Consider the following 24,287-nt stretch of genomic DNA (forward strand, 5'->3'; position numbering starts at 1 on the left):
TAGCCTTAGATTTTAATTGAAATATATTAGAGCCAAAATTTAGTAGAGCAAATTGAGGGGAAAATGTGATGAAAGGCTTAGTAAATTACCTTCAGTTTTAGGTTGCATTATGAAGCTATTCACTTTGAGATCCTCGATAACTAAAACTCTTTCAGATCCATCTTCGGGCAAAAATTCAAATATGAATTCAAATGGACTTCGGTCTCCAATATCGGGCTGCAAAGAAAAGGTGAAAATCTTGGAACTTCAAGACTTATGACGAAATGTTGTTAATTATTATCCCAAATTACTGAACTCAGCACACCATCCTTTTTTTTACGTACCACAAACAGTGAAAATCTAATCTAATTGTTTTGATTGATTAAGTAAAAAATTTAAATAGCTAAAAAATTAAAAACTTAACTCAAGAAACTAAAAAAAAAACTTAAGCTTAACTTAAAAGCTTAAAAAATTAATTGATTAAGTAAAAGAAAAATCTAGAACAAGTTAGAAAAAATCAGGGACCCTATAATACTAAACAGGTTAAGATTGTGTAGTTTTCCTTTGAAGGTTGGGTTGTCTTTGGGAAATTTTAATTTAATATTTTTTTTTAATTTTAATTTAAATTCAATTGAATTTTTTAATTTAATTTAAATCAGGGACTTAATTTTTAATGGGAAACACCTTCATATACAGTTATGCGGTTTTGGTAATAGCAGGTGCCAAAAAAAAAGAAACGTGGGAAAGAAATTAGCAGAAATAAACCACGACCCTATAATACTAAACAGGTTAAGATTGTGTAGTTTCCTTTGAAGGTTGGGTTGTCTTTGGGTATTAACAAAATTTTAATTTCAATTTTTTACAGACGAAAAGTCTTGTCTAATTTAATAAATTTGTTTTGCATATTTATCCTCATGGTTCAACGAAGAAACGCTGATGGAAATTTGACACTGTCTTAAAAGTTTTACAATTCTCAAACAACCAAAAGAAGAATCTAAAAGAATCGAAGCATTCGGGTTTTATTTTGACTTTCTTAGTAATGTGAATAAGGAGTTTCGAATTCCTTTTGTGTTTTATAATTCCAAAATTCTTCTCAAGATATACTTATAGTTATGTAGATTATCAGAACTACAAACGTCAGCAATCCTTCGAGGTTACGAGGTTCGAGGTTAATTGATATTTGTATTATTTCTTTTTACTCTAATTCTTTTCCTATATATGTAAATTTGCTTTGACATTCTTAGAAATACAATTGCTCATTTTATTATACAGTCCTTAATCAATCTCCTAGTCTATTTCTAGAGTTATATTACTGACTCGACACACCTAGTGTATAGGTTATTTCGAGCATAGCCTGGAATTTATTTTTTCTGGATTGCACAAATTGTATTAGAATTTTTCACCATTGTATGATTCTGGGTGGTTAAAAAGAAACACACACACGCAAAAGAAAAAAATATCTAAACATCGTTTTTTATGGCACTTGGTATTAACCAAGTGACATATAGCAATCGCAAATTCTGTCAGTCTGTCTGTCTGTCGGTCTGTCTGCCCCGGTTTTGCTACTTTAGGCACTTCCAGGTAAGCTAGGACGATGAAATTTGGCAGACGTATCAGAGACCAGACCAGATTAAATTAGAAATAGTTTTTTTTCACAATTTGACCATCAGGGGGGGGGAGGAGAGTGGGGGGTCGGTTAATTCGGAAAAAATAGAAAAAATGAAGTATTTTTAACTTGCGAACGGTTGATCAGATCTTAATGAAATTTGATTTTTGGAAGGATATCGTGTCTCAGAGCTGTTATTTTAAATTCCGACCGGATCTGGTGATATTGGGGGGGGGAGGGGGAAACCAAAATCTTGGAAAACACTTAGAGTGGAGGGATCGGATGAAACTTGGTGGGAAAAATAAGCACAAGTCCTAGATACATGATTGACATAACCGAAACGGATCCGCTCTCTTTGGGGTAGTGGGGGGGGGGGGTGGGGGTAGGATTAATTCTGAAATATTAGAAAAATGAGGTATTTTTAACTTACGAAGGAGTGATCGGATCTTAATGAAATTTGATTTTCGGAAGGATATCGTGTCTCAGAGCTCTTTTTTTAAATCCCGACCGGATCTGGTGAAGGGGAAGTTGGAGGGGGGCGAAACCTAAAATCTTGGAAAACGCTTAGAATGGAGGGATCGGGATGAAACTTGGTGGGAAAAATAAGCACAAGTCCTAGATACGGGATTGAAATAACCGGAATGGATCTGCTCTCTTTGGGGGAGTTGGGGGGGAGGGTTAATTCTAAAAAATTAGAAAAAATGAGGTATTTTTTACTTACGAAAGAGTGATCGTATCTTAATGAAATTTCATGTTTAGAAGGTCCTCAAAACTCAGATCTCTTATTTTAAATCTTGGCCGGGTCCAGTGTCATTAGGGGGGGGGGGCGGAAATCTGGGAAAACGCTTAAAGCAGAGAGATCAGGATGAAATTTGGTGGAAAGAATAAGCACAAGTCCAAGATAGGTGACTGACATAACCGGACCGGATCCGCTCTCTTTGGTGGAGTTGGGGGGTGGGGATAATTCGGAAAAATTAGAAAAAATGAGGTATTTGTAACTTACGAACGGGTGATCAGATCTTAGTGAAATTTGATATTTAGAAGGATCTTGTGCTTTAGAACTCTCATTTTAAATCTCGACCAGACTTGGAGACATTGAAGGGAGTTGGAGGGGGAAACCGAAATTCTTGGAAAACGTGAAAATCGAGATATCTTACGAATGAGTGATCGGATCTTAATGAAACTTGATATATAGAAGAATCTCATGTCTCAGATGCTCGAATCGGATCTGGGGACATAGAGGGTTGGAGGGGGGAAACATAAATCTTGAAAACCGGAAATCTTGGAAAACCCTTAGAGTGGAGAGATCGGGATGAAACTTGATGGGAAGAATAAGCACAAGTTATAGATACGAGATTGACGTAATTGGTACGGATCCGTTCTCTTTTAGGGAGCTGGGGGTTGTTAATTTAGAAAAATCTGAAAAATTGAGGTATTTTTAACTTAAGAATGGGTGACCAGATCTTAATGAAATTTGATATTTAGAAGGAACTCATGTCTCAGAGGTCTTATTTCAAATCCCAACCAGATCTTTTGACATTGGGGGGAGCTTGAGGGGGAAACCGGAAATATTGGAAAACGCTTATAAGTGTCGTAGATACGCGACTGACGTAACCGGACTGGATCCGCTCTCTTTGGTGGAGTTAGGTTGTGGGGTTCAGTGCTATGGCGAGTTTGGTGCTTCTGGACGTGCTAGGACGATGAAAATTGGTAGGCGTGTCAGGGAGCTGCACAAATTGACTTGATAAAGTCGTTTTCCCAGATTCGACCATCTGGGGGGCTAAATGGAGAGGAGAAATTAGAAAAAATTAGGTATTTATAACTTACGAGTGGGTGATCGGATCTTAATGAATTTTGATATTTAGAAGGACCCCGTGACTCAGAGCTCTTATTTTAAGTCCCGACCGGCATTAAGCGTCTGATTTTCCTTTTAAAGCAATCTATTGATTCTTAGAATTTTCCTAGAGCTCATACCATATGAGCTCTTGGCTCTTTCGACCTCGTCACAAGTGCCATATGAGCTCTTAGCTCTTGTTATTTTAAAAATTCATAATTTTGGATTAAAAGGAAAAGCTTGTAAAGTTCGAACAAGTTCTTGTAAAATAAATCTTCAATGTATCCTTAGTTTCCTGATATGGTGCATAAGTTGCTATTTTGCTTTTTTATTTCTTGGAGTATCAAGATAAATATATACGCTATATATAATTTGACCAATTAGCCCTGCAAACTTCTCAGCAAGAAACAATGGGGTCACATTTATTTTCGGGGTGAATATATCTTGGGGGTGAATTTTTCAGGCTTAGCACTATAAAAAAAAAACAAATGAATTTTAAAAAACAACTATGTGCTTTTGGTTGTTCTGACTCTTTTCCATATTTCTTTGATATGAATATTAAAGAAACACCTATTGACAGAAAGAGAGGCAGCATCTTCTTGCTCCGAAAGGTAATGCTTGAGAACCACTCCGTCTATGGTAATAGTTTGACAAGTGAATGTCCGGTTTTCTGTAACTCTCCCATTTCAGCCTACCACAGTATATGGAATAATTTCTGTTTGTTTTAATTTTTAACGTTGCTCCTTAGTTTCAGTAGAAAATATTGTTTTTTATTTAATTCCTGATCGTTTTTCAAATAAAACAAGGAAATTCACCCCCTCCGTGGTAAATCCCTCCCATGAAAAATTTCTCTATAGAAAGTTCATCCTAAGCAAAATTTTCCAATCAGAAATTACCCCCGGACAATTTGATCCTCACTGCGAATCCCCCCGAGAAATCTCTTGCTTATTATTCCGCCTGAAAAATACTCCTTAGCATACTTTCATTTGAAAAGAAGAATTGTTTTTATTTAATATTTGATACTTTCTAAGGTCTTGTGGAAATACCATGGCAGGGACAATATTCCCTGGACCCCCCCCCCCTAATGGAAATTTTATCCGCATAAAATTATCTTATGAAGAATTTATCGTGGGGGTAATTCCCCCATGGAGATCTTCTCCCGTAGGATAAATACCCCACCACGTAAAAATCCTCCAGAGGATTTCAACTCCGCTGAACATTTCCTCCTGAAAAATTTCGTTATACTTCCCTATAATAAATACTATATGTAAACAAAGGGAAAATATGCTGAATCTCTGATATGCTGATGATGTGATTTTCATTAAGATTCTTTGACCTTTAGAGGGTGTTTCCTCCTCATTTTTTTGAAAATCCAGCAAATATTCTCAGGTTCATAGTTTATGATGGGTAACACTAAACTTAATAAATATTATCTATTCGAAATTAGCACAATAATCCGATTCTTTTGATATACATACATATATATATATATATATATATATATATATATATATATATATATATATATATATATATATATATATTTATATATATTGAGGGTGATACCTAACGCGGGGATACCATGGGGAATTTATGGTAGGCACGCCACTTGCCTGGGTAGAGAATTTAAAGTGCCGAAACCCTATAGGCAAGTGTGTATTCTCCTGATGAGCCCTTGTGTTGGGTTGTTGCCTCTGAATTATTTGTCTTTACAGTTTTTATTGTTTGGTAAATGACGACTTATACTTATTGACGACACGACTGCCTGTCCATGGATTATTCTTTATGGTTGATTGTGTATGGCTATGCTGTTTGACTTATGTGATTGTATGGATGAGCAGAGTTAAGGCCTCATTCAAGTGCTGATCTATATTAGTCACTAATGTAGGAAAACAGTCTTCCTTTTCTCCTTTTGTCTTCCTTTTTTTTTATAATGTGTTTGTGCTGTTGCATTGGTGATTTCTCTTATCATTATATATATGTATATATATTTAAACACTAAGCTTGTATCTAAACTTGTATCACAACAATTACAAATTTTGCATTGCCCAAATTCTGTCAAAATACACTGTAACTGTTTTGAAGACAATTCACCAAGGAGAAGAAGCAAGTTGGTGTACAATCTGTGAAAGCAAGCCCATTTGTACGAGATATAGACTCCAGGATTCAAGCTAAGGAAATATGACCAAAACAAACAAAACAAAAATACTTGATATTTCGAGCTACGTTAAATCGTGTTCACTTTGAAGAGAAGTGAAAAAGAAATTCTAAAATAAATAAAGCACTAAAATACAAAAAAAACTTTAAACACAGAAAAAGAAAGAAAAGAAAAACCATCAATTCAATGAACAGCACAAAATTTTAGGAAATACAACCCAAAGGGATATCATAGATCGATAACAAACAAGAGAAAAGGAATTCGAAAACCAGAAGCTTAGTCTTTAGGCAACAAAGGGGGATTTTCAGGTGGAGAAAATGTTGTTCATTGGCCAGAATAAGATCGATAAGTTTACTTACAAGGTTTGCTGCTCCGTCAAATCTGCTATAATAAAGCTTGGGTACTTTCAACACAATTTCCTTTTTACCTTCAATCATTTTCAAGTATAGGGGAAGCAATCTCTGATATATGAGTATTTCTCTATCGTGCGTTTTTCCAATTCGTGCAACATTTCTGAATCCTCGTTGTCTTGGTAATACCTTAAACAGATAAATTAAAACTGAGACGATGGCAACCAAAATGTGAGATGGGTGTAGTCAAAATCGTGATCTTTTTAAGGTTCTCATGATAAATACCTTATTTTTTGTTACTATTTAACACTAAATAACAGACGATTTTGCGTTATTTTAGCAGTATCGTTTTATATCGTATTTAGAAGAGTCACAAAAACAGTGGAGCAAATACATGATGTGGAGCTTTTTTGATGTACTAGATGCCTCAATACATGTCAAAACATTGTCCTGCGGTATTTTGAAGTATCTTTAAAGATATTCTCTATCTCAAAATGATTTTAAGTTTCTATATAGCCATTTAGTATTATTTAACATGTATTTGAGAGACTATGCTCTATAAAATCATAGAGCACAAACGTAAAACGTAAGCCAAATTTTTGGTCCGAAAGGCTCTGAAGCCTTTGAATTTCAAAGTAAATGTACCTTAAATTCTACGGAAAGAGGAACATACCTGACTTAAAACCAGCTTAAATGTGTGTTTTCGGAGTTAGCTCTTAAGGTTCAAGCTCATGAAATTTGAAAATTTCAAGCATAAATTTGCGAATTTTTCGAATACACGTGTAAGATTTAAGCTCCTGAAAATACTACTTACACTAAAAATTTTATGCATACCTCACGACAGCACAATATATAGGACCGTGCTTGAAAATTCTAGGAACTGTGGTTGAAACCTGCCTATTGCAAGGACGTAATATTCTGAAATTAATACAAAGAAAAAAAATCTACAAAATAAGATTTTCAAAGAAAAGTAGAGAGCTCCATTAACCCAAAAATGAGCAAAAATAAAGTAAATAATTTTCCAAATGTAAAACTGCCATAAATCACCACCAACAAATAAATGAAACCCAAAACAAACAGAAATTGCAATAAATAACCGAATCAAACTCAAAACGAGTGGAAATTCACATGAGTAGGGCTGACAACCCCTATGCTTTTTCAAGACCAGAATATAATTTGCACTTTTCTGAAAAAAAAATATTGATTTACAGTTTATTATGCATTTGCTGATATTTATTCCTTAAAGTTTTAATAATTTTCGATTTATTAAAGTTAAAATATTTAAAATGTATTTCATTTTCAGTAAAGTGCAAATTATTTTCTGGTCTTGAGAAGGCATGGCAAGGCATGAAATTTAATACCATTCCCGAAAAATTCTATCCATGCTCTTCATGGGTGCCGGCACGGGTAGCAGAGGGGCCCCCTTAGAGATTTGGTACTACAAAGTAATTATAAAGAAACCAAAGAAAAAAGAGTAGAATAGAGAAAAACCATGGAAAAAATGTGTGCTGCCCCATTGTTGGCTGCCTGCCAATAAATTTTCACCCTTGATAAGGAAAATGTAAGTTCTAATTTGTGACTGAGTGACCCCTTTCCAGTTTTCCATAAATATTTTTTCTTTATGATTTGGTTGGAGTAACAGAAAAAAAAAAAATCAAACTTTTCATAGTAATGAATGGTAAGTAAATAACGACCCTTGTCAATAACGAAAGTATAAGAGCCTAACTAGTGATAACATTCAATCAAAGAATCAGCTTTTTATGGTGATCCTAAATATGTATTTGTTTATTAGTAGTCAGTGCAGTTATTAGTACACAAGAAAGTTCGTATAATTATAGAAATCACAAGGAAAACAACTTAATAAGGGGCAATTTCGATAAAGATATGCCGTCAACTTTTGCTTGCATTGCAAGAGTACCAGTGAGCTGATATATGAAGTCACTATAAACAGAAATGTTTCTCCTGAACGGAATGCTGGGAATATTGTATTTCTTCTCTGAATGGATACGTTTTTTTTATTATTTTTTTTTTCCAGGAGTGATTGTATTTATCTAGTTGTCACTTTGGAAAGGATTAATTTTTTACAGCTATGAAGTATAAAAGCGTCGAATATATTGGTTTTTGGTATTCAAAATTAGATTAAAACTATTGAATTAAAATTTTTTATTGTATTTTCTAAATTTTAGTTTTAATGTTTTACTCTTAATAAAATACTTTGATAATGCGTTACCTTTTATAAGCAAATGAGTCTAAAGGCATTAAATATTTTGGTGCTAGACGACCCTGGTGTTTCAGGAGTTGTTTTTTAAAGAATTAAAACAAAATCTAAACTTTAGCGTAAAGAGCGAGGTGTTGAGGAGGGGGCAGCCCCCTCTTATATACGTAATAGTTTCTGTTCTTTCTGAGTTTTGATGTTGCTCCTTACTTTCAGTTGAAAAACTTGATTTTTTAAATTTAATTTCTGGTCGTTTTTATGGCACTTGGTATTAACCAAGTGATTCTTGGTTAATACCAATTTCAGTTCTGTCGGTCTGTCGGTCTGTCGGTCCCGGTTTTGCTACTTTAGGCACTTCCAGGTAAGCTAGGACGTTGACATTTGGCAGGTGTATCAGGGACCGGACCAGATTAATTAAAAAATTATTTTAAATCTCAACCGGATCCAGCGTCATTGGGGGGGGGGGGGGTAGTTGGGGGGGGGGGGGACAGAAAATCTTAGAAAATACTTAAAGCAGAGAGATCAGGATGAAACTGGATGGGAAGAATAAAAACCTGTCTAAGATACGTGAGTGACATAACCGGACCGGATCTGCTCTCTTTGGTGGAGTTGGGGGGGGGGGGTAATTTTGAAATTTGAGTTATTTGTAACTTACGAAAGGGTGGCCAGATCTTAATGAAATTTGATATTTAGAAGGATATTGTGCTTTAAAGCTCTAATTTTAAATTCCGACCAGATCCTGTGATATTGGGGGGAGTTGGAGGGGAATCCCGGAATTCTTGGAAAACGTGAAAATTGGGGTATTTTTATCTTACGAATAGGTGATCGGATCTTAATGAAATTTGATATTTAGAAGGAATTCATGTCTCAGAGCTCTTATTTCAAATCCCGACCAGATCTTTAGACATTGGGGGGGAGTTGGAGGGGGAAACCTTGGAAAAACACTTGGAGTGGAGGAATCGGGATGAAGCTTGGTGGATAGAATAAGCAAATGTCCTTGATACGTGATTGACGTAACCGTACTGGATTCGCTCTCTTTGGGGGAGTTGGGGGGAGGGGCTCATTGATTTGGCAAATTTGGTGCTTCTGGACGTGCTAGGACGATGAAAATTGGTAGGCGTGTGAGGGAGCTGCACAAATTGACTTGATAAAGTCGTTTTCCCAGATTCGACCATCTGGGGGGCTAAATGGAGAGGAGAAATTAGAAAAAATTAGGTATTTATAACTTACGATTGGGTGATCGGGTCTTAATGAATTTTGATATTTAGAAGGACATCGTGACTCAGAGCTCTTATTTTAAATCCTGACCGGCATTAAGCCTCTGATTTTCCTTTTAAATCAATCTATTGATTCTTAGAATTTTGTTAGAGCTCATACCATATGAGCTCTCTGCTCTTAGCTCTTCTTGCCTCGTCACAAGTGCCATATGAGCTCTTAGCCCTTGTTTCAATAGCATAAGGATACCTGGCTCCATCCCCATAGAAAAATCCCCCTCCCCAAGGAATATCCTCTGGGCAATTCGATCTTGGTGAAAATTTACCCCGGACAATTACCCTTAACATCTCCACGCCCCAACTGAATCGGTAAAGAAAAAGGAAGACAAATAAAGAAATTTTGTACAGGAATTCTGGCAAATTCAACCCGGATAAAAATTCCCCTGAAAAGTTAGCCCCCTGGAAAATTCCCTCTCCATGGAAAATTCTCCCCGTGCAAAATCCTCCCAGCGGAAAATTTGTCCTCCCCTCCCCACTCGAAAAATGCATGCATAATAAAACATAACAAATGACAAATAAAACAATGGGTAAATTTTATAACTTCAAAACCTTTCCCCAGGGACTGCAGGGGGTCATTTTATCTCTGAAGACATAGTTATTGGGCTTTTCAACTATGCTGAAGAAAAAATCTACCTCAAACTCTAATTGGAAGATTTTGGGGAAAAGTGGCGTGGGAGGGGGCCTAGTTGCCCTCCAATGTTTTGGCAGCTTGAAAGAGAACTATTACTTTTCATTTCCAATTGAATGGGTCCTCTCTCAACGGCTTAGGCCTTCTGGGTCTGTACGATCACCCTTGGAAAAAAAACAACAAAGAAAACCATAAAACAAATAAACACGCATCCGTGATCTTTCTTCTGGCAAAATTACAAAATTCCACATTTTTGCGGATATGAGCTCGAAACCTTTACAGCGGGGTTCTTTGATACGCTGAATCCGATGATATGATTTTCACTAAAATTCTATGACTTTGAGGTGGTCCTTCCCCCTTTTTCCAAAAATCAGACAAATTTTCTCATTCTCGTAGCTTTTGATGGGTAAGATTAAACTTAATGAAACTAATTTATTTGGAACCAGAACATTAAGCTAAGTCTTTCGATATATCTATTGGTATCAAAATTCTGTTTTATTGATCATTGATCATTGAAGTATTGATCATTTTTTTGCGTTACCGAAAGTATCGTATTAATAAAACTTTACAGTTTAATGACATGTAATTAAACAAATAGAAAAGATTTTCAAATACAGTATAGAGCAAGTTTAGAACTTAAAACAAATATAAATTACTCTGTATATAAGGGGACATGCACTCTTCTCCAACACCTTGCTCATTTAGCAAAAGTTTTTTAGTGCTTTGAAAAATCTTATCTTTTCAATTGCAAATTTTTTTAACAAATTTGAAAAAGGCCAAACTTCACAGTAAATAGTTAAGAGCTAAGGAGGAGACAGCATCCTTAATATAAAGAATAATCTGTTCAAATGGGTTTCAAATCTGTTCCTTGTTTTCATTTGGAAAGCTCTTTTTTTATTTAATTTGTGATTGTTTTCCAAATCATACCCAGGCCTAACCAAAATATAATTCGAGGTACCCGGTCTTTTAAATCCCTGATTAATTGCTTTTAAAATGCATAAATCAGTAATTGCAAGTTGATTAAAATTGCCTTACGTTTAATATCAATTTTGGATAAAATTTGGATATAGTTAAAAATTGGTGGTGAACAGTAATTTTGGTAAAAATTCCTTGTTAATATCACTACTAAAGAATTTTGGTTGGATGAAAAGGAGTATTATTGTTAGTATGGATGGAAATTCTGTGAGGCTTTTTATCTTCTACATAACTGAAGCCATCACAACCTCTGCAATAGGATTTTATTTATCGATAAATACATTACATACATTTCTTTACATACAAAAGAGTACTTCATACAAAAAGAAAAAGAAAATAACACTGTTTAAAATTCCTGAAAACTAAGTTACCAGCAGTATTTGCAATCCTAACAAGTTCCCTGGCAGGGCTGATGATGACCTGCCTTGCCTTTTCTACCTTTGTGCTGGTAGATATGGGAATGTAACATTTTAGCTGTATAGAGAAACAACTCAATTCATTCCTACTCCTGCCCTACCTATTTCAACATTTATCTGAAGCCTTATGAAGAGTAAGCAGTTTGTCTATTAAAATGTTCTTTTTAGGAATCTACCCTGCCCCCACCTAAACAATGACTCACCCCCTCCCCTTATTATAGCTGATATGCAATTACAAATCACCAAAAGTAGCCTAATTTCATTACAAATAAAGCGGATCAAATTGGTTGAATCCAGGACTGCCACAGTGTGGCATTACTTCTTTTGCAACTGGGAAGTCTAAAATATAGTTATTGATACTTTTAAATCAATTAGCTTCCCATAATTTTAAATTGATTGCAAATTCGTCCTCTCTGGGATAAAGTCGTAGTTTGTTGCCGTAAAATGGCAGAAAACAAGACTTTCCCCTGACCCAATATGCATGGTCACTTAAAAAAAGGAGCTTTAGATTTATGTTTGAATGAGCTCCTTCCCAATTATCTTGGACCTTTGGTTTGATACTATCCCTCTTGGAAAAAAAAACAAAACAAATAAAGATGCATCGACGATGTTTCTTCTAAATAAAAGTGAAATTCCACATTTTGAAGATTGGTTGTATAGGGTTCTCTGATGTGATGCATCTAATAAAGGGATTTTCAATAAGATTGCTTGCTTTTTTGGGTGTGTTTCCCCTTTTTTCAAAAATCAGGAAAATTTTCTCCAATTTTTGGTTTTGGGTGGGTAACAATAAGCTGAAAGAATTTGATCTATTTAGAATCAGCATAAAAAGCCAAATAGCAAACACTGTCGGTGTAGCAATTGCCACGAGAATTCCATTTTTAGTTTTGGTGAATATTGGTCTAACTCACTTTTTACTTCCAGTTTTTTTTTTGTTTTTTTTTTATCACAAACTATTTGATAAGATTCTCTTATGACGAGATTTATTTGAAGTTGTTCATTTTATTTAGTTGAATAGGATAATAAAAACAAAAAGAGGGTTAATTTGGCAGCTTGGTAGTAAGTTTAAATTTTGTTTTTCTTTCGCTATTCTATTTTTTTAATGTCTGAATACATAAGACATTTAAGTTCAAGGGGAGAATTGTCCTGTTTTGAAAGAGGCACATTTTCCCTTGCCGTTATAAAATCAAAACGTAGTACCTATGCAGGCAGGAGGGTTTTTGAATATCTCTACTCCTTCTGTAAATATTCTAAGGCGTAGAAAATTGCATAAGGACAGTCTACATCTGTTACAATCTATGTAAGCAATAAATCTTTCTGCAATTTTGGTTTGGGTTTGATTTTCTTGTAAGATTAAATACATAATAATTGAATATATTATTGATGAAATGAATTGATCCCTTTGTCAGGAATCTTTGTCGTTTAAAATTTACTGTTTTTTTTTTTTCGTTTTGCATGCAATTTGGTTTCTCGAGTTTTTTCCTAAAAGTATTTAAAAATAAACTTATTCCTAAGAAAAAATCTCCTGAAATATATTCCCTGTCACCCAACCACCACCGATATTTTGGTGTTTGCCCTCCCCCCTGGAAAATTTTCTGCCGGCACCCTTGATGCTCTTTGACAATTTGAATACATGTATACTGTTTTGATTTGTTTAAATTGTAAGAGCTGAAGAAGTTATAGTAGTAGCCCGGGATATTCAACTTAAAACCCTCAGTCGTTCTTGGGATATTAATAAGATGTTTTGTTAGCAACCATCATAAACACAGCGCCTTTTAATTAAGTTTTATAGCATAACGGGTAAGTTGTGTACCGTGGGGGGGGGGTTGACATACCCAATATCCCTAGAGACATAGTTACTTGACCGTTCAACTATGCCAAATAAAATGGCTATCTCAAATTTCGGATGGATGCATTTGGAAAATCAATAGGCTTGGGAGGAGGGGTTCTTACCCTCTGGTTACTTTTGACTCTTAAAAAGGGCACTGAAACTTTTAATTTCCAATCGAATTAGCTCCTTTAAAAGTTTCAATAATATTTCTATTTATGATAGAGCGGCACTGCCTATAATATTTATTATTTGCCCTTTTGAAAACCAACATACATATAGTTTTTTTTTCTTTTAATTGAAACTGACCCTAAAGTTCCCTAAAGTTTCACCTTAATACCCTTATTATCATTAGCTACAGCAATCGTAGCAGTAGTATTAATAGTGTACACACAGTGCTTTTTGGCTAGTTCAAAATCCGCCACAACTTATTTTGAAATGTCTAATTTAATAATATAAGCTGTTCTTGAAATATTGTTGTGTAATCTTTTCGACAATCTACATTCTCATAGTTTGTTTTGATTGATTCAACTTCCACCTGAACATTCCTTGAAAGCTTCATATTAATTCCCTTAGCTTGCGTAGTAATAATAGTTGCAGTAGCAGTAGTAGCATCATACACATAGCCCCTTTTGTTTTCTTCAACATCCCCTTTAGCACGAGCTTAAAGCCTCAAATTAATATCATAGTCCGTTCCTGAAGCATTGCTGATACATCCTCATGACAACCCGAACGGGCACAGTGCGTTTTAAATTAGTTGAATACATTTTCAATATTCCTCAAATTTTTTGCCTTAAAGCCCCTAGATTTAGTAGCGGTATCAGTAGCAATAGCGGAAATGGCAGTATAGGTAGAAGTAGCAGCATTAGGAACAACTATTGTCTTTTGGTTAGTTGATCATCCAACACAGCACGCCCTGTAAGATTCAACTTCAAACACCAACCTATTCCTAAGATATTGTTGACACCCATTGCTGATACGTCCTTATGGCAACCAGCATACGAATGGCGTGTTTTGATTCAGTTTACCTTTGCCCCTGAATATTCTGTGAAAATTTCACCTTAATATCCCTAGGCATAGTTGTAATAGTAGTCAAATTAATAGTATTAGCATTAGAAGAACTAGTAGTAGCGTCAATAGCAATAGCACGTGTGCTAAAAGCAGTAGCAAAACATTGCCTTTTAGTCAGTTTAACATTCCTCTCATCAAGTCTTGAAAGTTTCATCCTAATACAATTAGCCGTTTCTATGACACATAATAGTAGTAGTAGCAGTAGCAAATGTAGTAGTGATAGTAGTATTAATAATAGCGGGCACATATTACCTGTTGGTCAATTGAACTTCCATTTATGCATTCTTTGAAAGTTCCAGTATTTTTGAGATTGGAACAATCTCATATCATTTTTGACAATAAGCATGTACATAGTGTCTTTTGATTTAGTTAAAATACCCTCTTTATATTCTGTCAAATTTCACTTTCATACGTGTAGCCTTAATACTAATACTAACATAGTATTAGTGGTTGTAGTATTTGTAATAGTGTTGTATTAGTAGTTGTAGTATTTGTAATAGTGTTGTATTAGTAGTTGTCGTAACAATAGAAACAACATTATTAATGCCAGCAGTAGCAGGTACATGTTGAGTTTTGGTGGGTTGAACATCCCTCTCATGAGGCCCCAGAAGTTTCATTTTGATACGGTAAGCCGTTCAAAAATTATTGCTGATACGCTTGAAAGCATTCGCTACAGAAGTAGCACTTTTTTCAATAACATATATTATATGTGAACAATAGACGAATTGCCTCACCTACAGCCCCTATCCTGGGGGCAGTGAGGGGGTTGACATCCTCAAAGACATAATTAATGGAATATTCAACAATACTGAACAAAATAGCTGTCTAAAAAATTTGATTGGATGTTTTTTGTGAAATGATGGGTACGGGAGGGGCTGGTTGCCCTCCAATCACATTTTATTCTTAAAAAGGCGCCAAAACTTTCTATTTTCAATCAAATGAACCCCCTCCAAATAAAATATCTATCAGATGCAATTGTGAAAAAAGTAAATGGTGGGGGGGAGGGGAGCTAGTTGCACTCCGATCACTTTTGACTCTTAAAAAGGGAACCAAAACTTTCGATTTCCAACCGAATGAGACCCCCTCCGAATTTTATAACCCTCCCCCCCTTTTATGAGAACCTTATATGTTAACAATGGGCAACTAGTATAACTCTTAGCTCCTGCCCTAAGTGCTGAAGGGGGGGGGGGGTTGTCATCCTAAAAAGACGTAATTACTGGACCTTTCAACTATACCGAACAAAATAGCAATCTTAAAATTTTTCTTGGATGTGTTTTGGGAAATTATTGGCTTGGAAGAGGGGCTGGTTGCCCTTCAATCACTTTTGACACTTAAAAAGGGCACTAGAACTTTTTATTTTCAATCAAAAGAGCTCCTCTAGATGGTTTTGCGACAACATCTTCTATATGAAGCACTTTGGTCACAAAAAAAGACACTGGAAATAAATAATTAAATAGATAAATAATACAATGTTCCCCCATCACTCTTTACTTCGGCAGCGCTATTGCGCTGCCTATGATCGCCATCAAAATTTTGTTCCTTATTGGTTTAGTTTCTTTTGATAAGGATCACTCTGTAGTTGCTATTAATTAATAATAAAAGTTTGAAAATATGAATCTCTTTTTTTTTAGAGAGACATGTCTTTAGAAAAACATCCTTGAAGACGTACTAAATTTTACGCCACAACTTTCATTGACATTGCGCGTTTTTTTGGGCATTTTGTAACTTTTTCTCAAATTACCTGAATTTTCTTATGCTTTAATTTTTGATGGGTAACTTTAAATTTAATAACTTCAAACTACTTGCAGAAAAATTTGATATTTTTATTTAAAAGTTATTCTCAAACTTCCGTTTTTTATAGTTTTGGTTCTATTGACGAGGTATGCTCTATGCTTCCCGTACCACGAGGGTCTAAAAACCCACGAATTTAGACCAATTTAAGGATCCAGTTTACTTTTAAAGTATACTAAACTTTTGTTACAATTTCTTTTGATCGCTAGTAACACATTCGACTTACTTAATATCATTACTTTATCTTAACAGTACTATATATTTACATAAATAGAATATGAGCATTACTTGTAAATGGCATACTGACAATAATAATATTTATTTCAAAAACTTGATTGATCTGCAGTAGGGCCAGAACGATATGGATTGTTGGGGTCCGATACCGATAAATTTTCCTCCGAAAAAAAAAACCTTACCTTAAGTTTAAACCTCCCATTCTCTGCCCGTATTCATGCTCACATGTTTGTCCCTGGTCTATTACACACCAAAGAACAGCCTCAGTAATTTACTTTGGATTCTAAAAATTAGGCCACTTACAAAAACAGCTTGATTTTCTTTATTTTTTCTGTTCAGCAACTTCTGAGCACACAAAGGAAATGGCAGATATTTGCGGAAGTGACAAATAAGAAGAAAAAAAAAATAATCAAAGAAGCCGATTTAGTTGCTTAAACACAAATACGTAAAAATCTGAGTGAAAGAAGTGTAGGATATTTATTGAAATTGATTATTCAAATCCAAATTTCGATAGCGGGACCTTGAATTTTAATTATTCACATATTAATTTGAAAACTTCACTTTACATTCATATGATAGTGTCTCTTACTAACGAATTCGTTCTTGGAAGACAAGATACAAAGGTGCAGCTAGGGTTTTGAGTTTGGAGGAGGGATTTAAAGAATGTGTCGGCAAAATTGTTCAATATGCCGACAAATGCGGACACATAAGCTAAATTCCAAGGTAACATTTCAAGGGCGTTGGCACGCGGCGGCAACACATTAGAATCTCCCCCTCCTTCCTACCTTACAACAACTCCTCTCCCCTTAGCTGAACCTCTGCCTGAATGTCATGATTTTAACCGACTGAATCTCGGATCTTTCACCCACACATGTGAACATTCATTAAACAAAAATCGTATGGTTCATTGTATATTTTTTAGTCATTTTGGTAGAAGATGTAGGTTGTTGAAGTCACCATACATTTAGAACATTGCTGCACCACGTGAGTATTGACCAGAATTGACAACAAATATACTTTGACTCATCTCTGCTGCTCTCTCCACCGTGGATCACACTTAACTGGTGGCTCCACCCCCAACGACTGAACAAGCGAAATTACCTGAGGATATCTGGTGTAATTTTCTGGACAAGTTGCGAAAAAAAATGTATCGGACAGATAATATCGGTCGGCCGATTTATTGGTCGGGTTTTAATTTGCATTACACAACTAAAAATTAGTTAAAAGTAGATTCAATGAAATTTTAACGATTACTCATCCTTGAAACGATTAAATAACCCTTCTTGACTATTCATATATCTTTCCTTTAGGGTAGCAGGAGTTTAAAGAAAAATAAAAATTATAGTAAAACTTGTAAAAATTTGCAGATTTTCTGAGAGAACACATGAACCCCTTGGACCCCCCCCCCCCTCTTCGCGAGAGTATACTGCATACCTTGGCAAATGTTGAAACAGACTCTTCTTTATTTGACAGGGATAAAATGGAGATTCGGTAAACATCACTGGCAAAGTTATCCCCAATTTCAGATGCTCGCTTTACAAGAACCTATAAAATACAAAAGATGAGTAAAACAGATTTTGGTTTTGAAATCATCCATTGAACAATATTAGTGCGGCATAAAGCTAAATCTTGAGATGAGGACCAGAAAAGAGTAGCGAGACTACTATTCTTGAGAGGAACTTATTTTATGGTTCTTTGGAAATAGTTTGTGCTCTTATGACTTTATTTATTTTTGTTTTATTAGTTTTTGTGTTTTTTTTTCTGTGTGAATAAAATACTTACAATTCAAGCAATTGTCTCATAAGCAGTTTTCTGGAACCAAATCCCATAATTTGGTTCCATGATAGCACTACTCTTCTAGTCCCATGAAAGCCCAGTCCCTCTAATCGAATGACAGCCCTACCCATTATTGCACCTGCAGCCAAAAGAAGTTACCAGCCCCTCGCATATGGTGTCGATCGTCAGGTCTTGCCGATAACAGTTTCCTGGAACAAGCATTTGACTTTAAACGAGCCACTTTTCTCGAAAAAGTGTTATTTAAAAACTAAAGTCTAATTTAGATATTGGGGGTTGAGGGGGCAATAGCCTAACAAATATTCTGAATATCCTCGCATATTGTTTTAAAAACCAATAGAAACATATATTTTTTAAACGAAAGTAAAGAGCGGCATTAGAATATAAAGAAATCGTCCTGCATATAAGCAGAGAAGTATGGCATATTTTATGCAGATTTTTAATGAAAATTAAATGAAAAAAAAAGTTTTTCAACTGAAAGTAAGGAGCAACATTAAAGCTTAAAATGAACAGAAAGTATTACGTGTATGGGGGGGGGGGTACTCCTCCACAACACCTCCTTCTTTACGCTAAAGTTTTTTAGCACTTTTAAACAAAGCTTTTTTTGTTCTAATTAAGCGAACATAGTGTTTCAGGAGTAGTTCTTAAGGAATTGGGGCATAATTTAAACTTTAGCGTAAAGAGGGAGGTGTTGTGGAGGAGTAACCCCCATCAAATATGTTGTAATTTCTGTTCGTTTTAAGTTTTAATGTTGCTCCTTACTTTCAGTTGAAAAAACTTACTTTCTTTATTTAATTTCTCATAGTTTTTTGAATAATGCCAGGAAATCTGGCTACTCCTCTACGGAAAAATTCCCCATCACCAACGATTTATTCGCTTCCAACGATTTATTTATTCTAAAGCAAGACATTAAGAAGAATTTCGTATAGGAACTCTGGCAAATTCCCCCAATGTAAGGTTTCCCCTAAGAAATTCACCCCTTGGAAACTTCCCTCCCCGCAGAAAATTATTCCCGTGGAAAATCCCACCAGAAGAAAATTCCCCCCTCAAAAATGTATGCACACTTCCCAATAACAAATACTATACATTAGCAATGGGCAAATTTTGCAACTTAAAGACTTTTCCCCAGGGGCTGTGGGAGGGTTATGATATCCCTAAAGGCATAGTTATTAGGCCTTTCATCTATTTTGAACAAAATGGTTATCTCAAAATTTTGATAGGAAAATTTGAGGAAAAAAGGACATGTTAGGGGGCCTAGTTGTCCTCCAATTTTTTGGTCACTTAAAAAAGACACCAAAACTTTTAATTTCCGTTCTAATGAGCCCTCTCACCATATTATTGGACTACTAGGTCGATACGATCACCCCTGGGAAATACAAAAAAAAAAAAAATAATAAACACGCATCCGTGATCTTTCTTCTGGCTGAATATACAAAATTCCACATTTTTTCAGATAGACACTTGAAACTTCTACAGTACGGTTTTCTGTTACGCTGAATATGATGGTGTAATTTGCATTAAGATTGTATGACTTATAAGCGGTGTTTCCACCTTTGTTCAAAAACTGGGCAAATTTACTCAGGGTCGTAACCTTTGACGGGTAAGATTAAACTTGTTGAAATTTATATATATATGAAATCAGCCTAAAACTCCGATTATTTTGATATACCTATTGACATCAAAGTTCCGTTTTTTAAAGTTTCAGTTACTATTTAGCCGGGTCGCTCCTTACTTACAGTTCGTTACTACGAATTGTTTGATCTTATTTATACTGATTTAATATAAGCAATATAATTTTCAATTCAAAGGATCGGAATGGCAATCGATTTGTAAAACAGTTGTGATTACCAATTATCAAGTAGCAGGGGCATAGTCCAACACTTTTATTGGGAGGGGGCAAGAGGGTCCATATCTGGAGCGTCAAAGAGCATGGGCTATATAATAATTTTTCTCCAAATTATTGGGGGGAACTGCCCCCTTGTGTACCCCTCCCAAAGACCCCATTGCCAAATAGCAACATTTATTGCACTGAAATATATTTTCAATAAAGCACAAGTAAAACTTTAGTAGATATAACGGAAGTTGAGAGGGGAAAGGGCATCCCCCCTCATGCCAGGATAAATTCCACTACCTTTGAGTTTTAATGTCGGTCTTTGCTTATATTTGAGATAAAAGAAACTTAATTAAACAAATATAAAAGATTCATGTGCTTTCACGATATATACCTTATATTCCCCGTTGTGCGTTTTGATGTTGACAAATTCGTTATTCTCGTCAAGAGAATGTAATTTTTGTGAAATATTAATGTCAGTGCTAGTCTCAAATATCTTATCCCAAATCTCCTTAGGAATAACTTCCATAATAAATAGTTCAATAAAACATAAAACAAAATGCCTTAACTTTGTTATATTCTCAACTGAAACCTTAGAAAATAGATTAATTTTCCTCAGTAACAATGCTCAAATGATAAACATTTTCTATGATAGTGACATAGCAAGTTTGATAAGATAAAAGTATTGGTCAGTCTGATTGAATGTCTTTTTGGCATGATTACGTCATAAAATCATTGAGGTGACACATTGAGAGGTGTTCCTGATTGATGAGGGACTAGCGGGACACGAATTTATCCTTATTATATAACTTTTATTCAGAAAAGCAAGGCAAAATAGGCATATTCTGGCTTTAAGATGGCGAAAATATATCTGTTCAACGCTTCCGTAGACGCTAGAGATAACTTTTCCCGGGTCAAATCAATATAAATTCAAGCTAAACAATGATATACGAATCTTAAATTCAAAAAAAAAGAGAACAGAATATTTATAACACAGGAGGGCTGTCAAAAGGGTACAATAACAATATCTAATGAATGGTTAGGGGTGTTAAGTTGCAACTTTAAAAACATGTTGTGAGGGAAGTAGAAAAGGAATGGACAGCCCCTGGGGAATCATTGTAAACTATACGATCCAACAAGTCCCAAAAGATCATTCCGTTTTTACCTGAGGACTCAATCCTATTAAAATGGCTACGGTAATTTCCATGACTTTATTTGACATTTTTAAGAAAACTCAGAATTGCTGCCCGCGTAATGAAATCCCAAGACAAACCAAGACTTTTTGCAATATCTAGCTAAGTTCGAGCATCGCAATTCAGTGACTCAACACGAAAATGAGTTTTGTCTTGATGTAAAATCAAGTTAAGTCCTGCTTCAGCACACAAAAAAGAAAATTTAGTCGTGAGTCAGTGGTGTGATGCAAAAACTGGCTATGTTCTGACTTGGTGCAAAAATGGGAAAAGTTCAAGCTACGAATTGATGTGATGCAAAAACAAGTTATCTTGACTCGTTGAAAAACGAATTATTTTATGTCCTGATTGATATAAAAACTAGTTAATTCCTGATTTTGCCAAAAAATGCGGGAGGCTTTTCCTCTGAGCAAAGTCCTGATTCCTGACAATGTCAAGACAAGTTAAGTCTTGCCTTGATGATAAACGACTGAATTCTAAGCTACGGACTGACTTGGTGTACAAACCGAAGAAAGTCCTTACCCGGTACAAAACAAGAAACAGCTGACTCGAAGCCGAAGCGAGCTAAGTCCTGACTTGGTGTAAAATTGAGCTAAGATCAAGCTGCAATTATTACTCCCTCAATGCTAAGTTTTTTTCAAAAAGGTAAGCAGGTAAAGTCGTGTTCAAAAACCAAAAAGTGTAATGTCTCATAATCAGGATCAGTAGATGCACAAATCACAACCAAAGCCTCTCCGATATCCCCTTCTCATTTTCCAGCTCATAGCACTAAGGTCAGTTTATTGCCTTGTTTGAGACAGAATTACGCTAGCATTTTCAACCTGTATTATTAGAGCCACAAAGCGAACAAGACTAAATGTCCCAATCCACTTCCGACTTTTTCAGAAAGGTAAATATGTTGCACTTTGCTGAGCCAAAATCACGCAATGATTTTCAATCTACATAAATGAGATACAAAAGTAGTGGTTGTGTCTTTCTGACCCCTCATGCACTCAGAGGCGCCATTTGGGGGGGTAAGGGGTGGGCAAATGCCCACCCCTGATTTTTCAGGGGGGCCCAAGCTTCCACCACAAAGGGCCCTTTGCCGGCCATAATAATCCATTATGTCCAACATAATCCATTATGTCCAATTGATTTGGAATTATTGCACGCCTATTACCCAAAGAGCGTAATTACCTGACGACCTTTCGGGTAATTACGCTATTTGCTATTAATCATTGTAAACTTTGAAAGTAGGTTAGATACATAATAAAAGTCTCAACTTCTGTCAAATGCCCATTTCCTAGATGATTAGGAGGGCCAGCCTGTAGTCTGGTTGAATTTTCCACTTTCAGTTTAATCACTTAACTTCGTTGATTATGATCTTTGATGTTATAATTAATCTTAGAGGCCAGTGTGGCTGAGTTCCACATTCGGTTACAGTACATTTCCATGCAACACACGGGTGCTGAAAATGCGTTTTTACTTAGAATATTCGATCGATGTGCTGCCAAAACTCGCATTTTTCCTTACGCGAAAGTTGGGGGGCCCAAAATGGAGTTCATGCCTACCCCAAGATTTGGCCCAAATGGCGCCTCTGCATGCACTCCGACCGCAGTAACAGCATAAAAATTTTAAATCTATTAGGATTCCCAAACTATATGACTGGAGGCACAATACTGACTCACTATCCCTCCAGCAACCCCTCGCCAACTTTTCAGTAGAAATTCACGTGATTTTCTTCTCCGACCAATTTGATATTTATGGGCCAAGTACCTTGTGGCTATAGGACACAAGAACAATGATTTTTCAACGCATATACCCCTTCCTCCAACCTTTCCAGGAAAGTGCTCAAGTCTAATGGAAACTTGTGGTACAATAACTTTGGGTCATAGGAAAGAAAAAATATATTTTCAGAGGCCTTACTCCCTAGTTCTACCTGTGCTTCAAACAAGACTAACCAGATGTGCTTAGAATATTATGGATGGGCAGCTACAGCCAAAGAAACTTCACCCAATCAATTTTACATCACTAGCTTTTTTCAGGGATACTATAAGGCTCTAAGGTCCTGAATCTAGAGAGGGGGGTCCACGAACTAAGAATATTGGAAGTCTGCCAGTATCTTTGTATTAAAGGCTAATGAAATAAAATTTTGTGGAGAAAAGCCTCCTTAATTTTAGGAACATCTTTACCAAATTTCAAGTAAATCCAAACCTATCCATTTTTGTCACTTTCCTGTCAAGTTAATGAAATTACGGCAAGTTCCAACTTTCGTCTAGTGTTCTATTATCTGTTGCCTGTTGGCTTGGTAGCTTCACTACCGTGCATCTCGGCTGAAAGCTATTCCTCGGTTACCTGTTTGTGTGTGTGGGGGGGGTCCAATCATATGGAATGAAAATCTATGCATAATTTTTGGTCTTTTATGAGACTGGTGCCCCCCTGAACTCGTCCAATATACATCCTAGAAGACTAACATACAGTATTCAGTCTTTTTACTAGAAGAAACTCCTCATGTTATATTTTATTTCACATTACCCATTAATACTACTGCTACTACCACCACAAATCACTGCAGCACCAAGCCCCCTGAGGGAAACACAGCTAAGCACGCTCCTCCTCAGTCCCAGTCTATTCAAAGCTTCCCTCTTTAAACTCCCCCAGGAAGCTCCCAATTCCCTTAAATCTTTCCTTACGGCACCTTCCCACCCCAACCAAGGATGACCTGCTTTTGTTTAAACCTAGAAGGTTCACCAAAAAGGATAATCTCTTGCAATCTGTCATCTTTCATCCGCATAATGTAAGTAAGTAAGTAATTTAATAGCCCGAAAATTCACATGGAATTAAAACAGAGCATAACAAAGGAAAAAAAAAGTCACACTAGGGAACATCACCAGACGTATTTACACATTATTTACATTAGCAAACCACTGGCACAGGATGGCTAGCCATGGGTTCACTCTTCCCTTAGCCTTTTTCAGAAAGTTCACGGCGACACAGTTAACACAGACTGTTGGATCGGATACACCATAATTACGCGTTATATAAGAGTTACTCGTCCATGGTGGGAGCCTCAGAAGGAACTTTGCAAATCGAAAAACAGAACTCTTACTTTTGCACATTGAGCAGACGGCAAGCAC

General features: G+C 35.8%; 1 protein-coding gene across 2 annotated transcripts in view; it reads right to left on the reverse strand.

Annotated features, from left to right (window-relative positions):
- LOC136042939 (uncharacterized) overlaps window positions 1–24,287 on the reverse strand; it is a 65,243-nt gene that overhangs the window by 33,147 nt on the left and 7,809 nt on the right. Inside the window, exons 1-4 of one of the 2 annotated variants that reach the window (XM_065727859.1) lie at window positions 20,376–20,586; window positions 17,791–17,901; window positions 5,937–6,116; window positions 90–216 (exon numbers count right to left, since the gene is read on the reverse strand). In XM_065727859.1, coding sequence (XP_065583931.1) covers window positions 90–216; window positions 5,937–6,116; window positions 17,791–17,901; window positions 20,376–20,510 — 553 coding nt within the window. In that variant the 5' untranslated portion in view covers window positions 20,511–20,586. Of the gene's footprint in view, window positions 1–89; window positions 217–5,936; window positions 6,117–17,790; window positions 17,902–20,375; window positions 20,587–24,287 lie in introns of those variants that run through there. The other variant, XM_065727855.1, reaches the window with a different exon arrangement.

The sequence above is a fragment of the Artemia franciscana genome, chromosome 2 (genome assembly GCF_032884065.1).
Source record: "Artemia franciscana chromosome 2, ASM3288406v1, whole genome shotgun sequence".
In the NCBI taxonomy this organism is placed as follows: domain Eukaryota; kingdom Metazoa; phylum Arthropoda; class Branchiopoda; order Anostraca; family Artemiidae; genus Artemia; species Artemia franciscana.